This window comes from Octopus bimaculoides, chromosome 8 (assembly GCF_001194135.2).
Source record: "Octopus bimaculoides isolate UCB-OBI-ISO-001 chromosome 8, ASM119413v2, whole genome shotgun sequence".
NCBI lineage: Eukaryota > Metazoa > Mollusca > Cephalopoda > Octopoda > Octopodidae > Octopus > Octopus bimaculoides.
The window spans coordinates 42467185-42471054 of record NC_068988.1 but is presented as its reverse complement, the minus strand read 5'-3'; the positions used below and the strand labels follow the sequence as shown (position 1 = coordinate 42471054).

Below are 3870 nucleotides of genomic sequence, written 5' to 3'. Positions count from 1 at the left end.
ACTTTTCATGTTGACATGTTTATTGATTAATTCTTTAAGGTCTTCTATATTATAATTACCCTTTCCACTTCCTTCACCCTTCTTCATCTAGATAAGTGTATGTAGATAGGTTAGTACACTTAAGTTGTAATTCGCTTAGGTTGACCACTGACCACTCACCACAAGAATATCCTGTTTCATGTTTCAAGTCTATTCTGGCATGTCACTTCTTACTTACGACCCACCACTGATATAGACAGACACAGCTCATATATATCTATCCCTTACGACCTTTAAGATCTCTGTATCTATATCTATTTATCGCTTTATCTTCTTCTTCTACATTTAGATATTTCCTCACCAACCCATCTAAATAGCTTAGATGTAGCTTACTTCACTATCCAGACTTTCTCTTATTATTTCTTAGATTACCCGCCCCACCGATTTGACTCCCTTTATTTTTTATTTTATTCTAAGTTTTATTTTTATTTTAAGTTTATTTTTATTTTTTACATGAATATCTGTGTATTTCTTTTTCTTTTTCTTTTCTTTTCTGCTCAGGATTTTATATTCCCATTTTATTTTATATTGTTGTTCCGTTTTGTTATTTTATTGTATTGTTCTTAACCACCAACTTAACACTACACACTGAATTGTGGCAAGGTATGGACGGTTTTCGGAGGACCGAAGAAATTATGTGTAAATTGAGAATTATACCAGGTATAGTACTATACAAAATACCGAAAGGATCTTCACCTCTTATATCACACCTTTCTTCCTCCTTTAACGCCGATGTGATGTAATTTCCTGGGAGAGAAATACTTTTGCAGCTGAAGATAGCTTTATATTGTAAATTATACACTGATATAAAGCTTGAAACACGTGTACCGCAGAATCCTTTGTATTTTTGCTGTTATTTTTTGGATTTACAATTTATATATGTATATATATATATAGTGGATCCTGTAGTAACAAACATTTGAACATTTGTGGTAGAAAAACTGATGGCAATGGACACTATTTCCATTAACTTGGCAGTATTTAAAAAAATAATGTCTGACAATTAAGGTAACACACGGTTGCTTGGACACAACCCAGGGACTCAGACCACTAAAGTAAACAAGAAAAGCACACAAAAAACAAGGCTCTGAACCGACCACATGTATTCATATGAATTTGCAGCATTAATCTGGTTTCTCATTTCATTTGAAGAAGAGTCAGCAGAATTTTTTGAAGAAGAAATTGTGTCAAATACTAGAGACTAATTAATCTGGATGCAAATATCATATAAATTGGCAAAAACATAGAGGAATTAGTTTTTACTCTCCATCAATGAACACTGTCTCAAGAGAGTTGAGTCTGCATTAAAGATGAGTGCAGGTGAAGGGTGAATGTGAATGATGAAATGTGGGGGTAGTTGAAGTGTGAGTACAGATGAAGGGCAAGAGCAGATGACAGACGAGTGTGAGTGGATGGCAAGTGTGAGTGGACGGTGAGTGTGAGTGGAGAATGAATGGGAACAGAGGATGAGTGCAAGTGAAAGATGGATTAAAATGAAGAATGAGTGAGGATGAAGGAAGTGTGTAAATGATGGAAGAGATGAGCAGGGATGAAAGATGAGTGCAGATAAAAGATGGGTGTGGATAAGAAAGAATAAAGAGACAAGAAAGAAATGCATGCACTGAGTGATTACTCATATTCAAACTCACCTTGTTGTACACACCAGTGGAGTTGTTTGTACAGTTCATCAAGGAGTATATAGTGTAAAATGGAGTAATGTTGTGTAAAGACATCAACAATAGCGTACAGTGCGTGGTTACATGTGGTAGTCATCCACTCAGCTTTCTGAAATACACAGTCAAAATAATAATTATGGATTAAATAATGACATGAGGTCAGTAATTTTTAGGGGAGGATTTAAGACAATTATGTCAACCCCAGTGCTCAACTAGTACTTATTTTATTGCCCCTGCCTAGTCAAGAGGATGAGAGGCAAAGTTGACCACAGTGAGTGAAATTTGAACTCAAAATGTAAGGAATCAGAAGAAATGTTGCTAAAACACAATGATTCTGAAAGCTTTCAGCCTTAATAATAATAATAATAATAATAATAATAATCCTTTCTACTATAGGCACAAGGCCTGAAATTTTGGAGAGGGGACTAGTCAATTACATCGACCCTAGTGTTTCACTGGTACTTAATTTATTGACCCTGAAAGGAGGAAAAGCAAAGTTGACCTTGGTAGAAAGTGAACTCAGGACACAAAGACAGACAAAATGTCACTAAATATTCTATCTGGCATGCTAACGATTCTGCCAACTTGCTGCCATAATAATAATAATAATAATAATAATCATACAGGCACATAGCCTGAAATTTTGGGGGACAGGGTTAGTTAATTACTTCAACTCCAGTGCTCAACTGCTACTTATTGACCTCTGAAACAATGAAACAAAGATGTAAAGAGCCAGAAGAATACCACAAAACATTTTCTCTGACATGTTAGTTCACCATCTTAATATTCATAAAATAATAATAATCTTTTCTATTATAGGCACAAGGCCTGAAATTTTGGGGGAAGTGGGATAACCGATTTCACTGAGCCCTGTACTTAACCGGTACTTATTTCATTAACCCCAAAAGGATCAAAGGCTAAGCTGACCTTGGCAAAATTTGAACTCAGAATGTAAAAACACATGAAATGCTGAGCATTTTGTTCAGTGTGCTAATGATTATATTGGCTTGCCTTATTAATAATAACAATAGTTTCTAACCCAAGGCCATAAATTTGGAGGGAGAGGTAAGTCAATTTAAATTACCACCCCACTAATACTTGATTAGTACCTTATTTTATTGACTCCCCCCTCAAAAAAAAAAAAAATAGAAGATAAAGTTAATTTTGGCAAGATTTGAACTCAAAATGTAATGAACCATAACTAAATGCTGTAAATTATTTTGTCTGACACTTTAACAATTCTGTCAATCCATTAACATAAGAAAATTAGTAACTGTTTCTAATTTAGATACAAAGCCAGCAATTTTAAGAGAGAGTAAATTGATACAACTGACCCTAGTATTTGACAAGTGCTGTATTTTATCAACATCAAAAGGATGAAAGGCAAGGTTGTGTGAGTGTGTGTGTGTGATTGTATGCAAGTATCGGTAACATATATTTAATATATGTTCATAATTTTGGTCAGAACATAAACATATTTATACATATAAACACACATATTACACACACACATAAATTTCAGGCAAAAAATAAAAACTTACCTCATTCTGTTGCTCAGGAAGTTTCATGTTATCAAATATCCGGAAAACAACACGAAATAAATCTCTCCACCAGTTCTGTTGGAATGTATCACCATAAGTTTTCATAATTTCAAACATCACAGTTAAGCCTCTGCAGATGAGAAAAAGAACCATAGTTAAACTAACTTTATCATTCCACTAATCAGACAAATCCATAAAATTGGTATTTAACTCTTTCAAAATCTTAACTAAGTGCAATAAATATCACCAAAATCTTCTAAACAGTTTGCAAGTTATTCAGATATGACCTAACTGCATATCTTTACAAATTACCTGAGCATTTGCTCGAACAAGACATGTAGGAATCTATACCATACAACACAGAATTAAATTTTCTGCTAAGAAACATCTTTACACATACTTAAGGGAAAGAGAACTATTGATATGAGAGAGAGGGAGAGAGAGAGCATAAAAGGGAGAGCAATTAAAAAGCTCCTAGCACACACTTTACAGTGTGTGCTAGGAGCTTTTTATATATGTAGTGAAGTATATATATATATATATATATATATATATATATATGTTGTTGTTGGCACTCCGTCGCTTATGACGTCGAGGGTTCCAGTTGATCCGAT

The 3870-nt window shown here is 34.1% G+C and overlaps 1 protein-coding gene across 12 annotated transcripts in view; it reads right to left on the bottom strand.

The window, feature by feature from the left end:
* LOC106871743 (brefeldin A-inhibited guanine nucleotide-exchange protein 1) overlaps positions 1-3870 on the bottom strand; it is a 171554-nt gene that overhangs the window by 31549 nt on the left and 136135 nt on the right. For all 12 annotated transcript variants that reach the window (XM_052970066.1, XM_052970065.1, XM_052970068.1 and 9 more), the window contains 2 exons: positions 3257-3386; positions 1689-1824 (listed from right to left, as the gene is read on the bottom strand). In XM_052970066.1, the coding sequence (XP_052826026.1) occupies positions 1689-1824; positions 3257-3386 (266 nt within the window). The remainder of the gene's footprint in view (positions 1-1688; positions 1825-3256; positions 3387-3870) is intronic.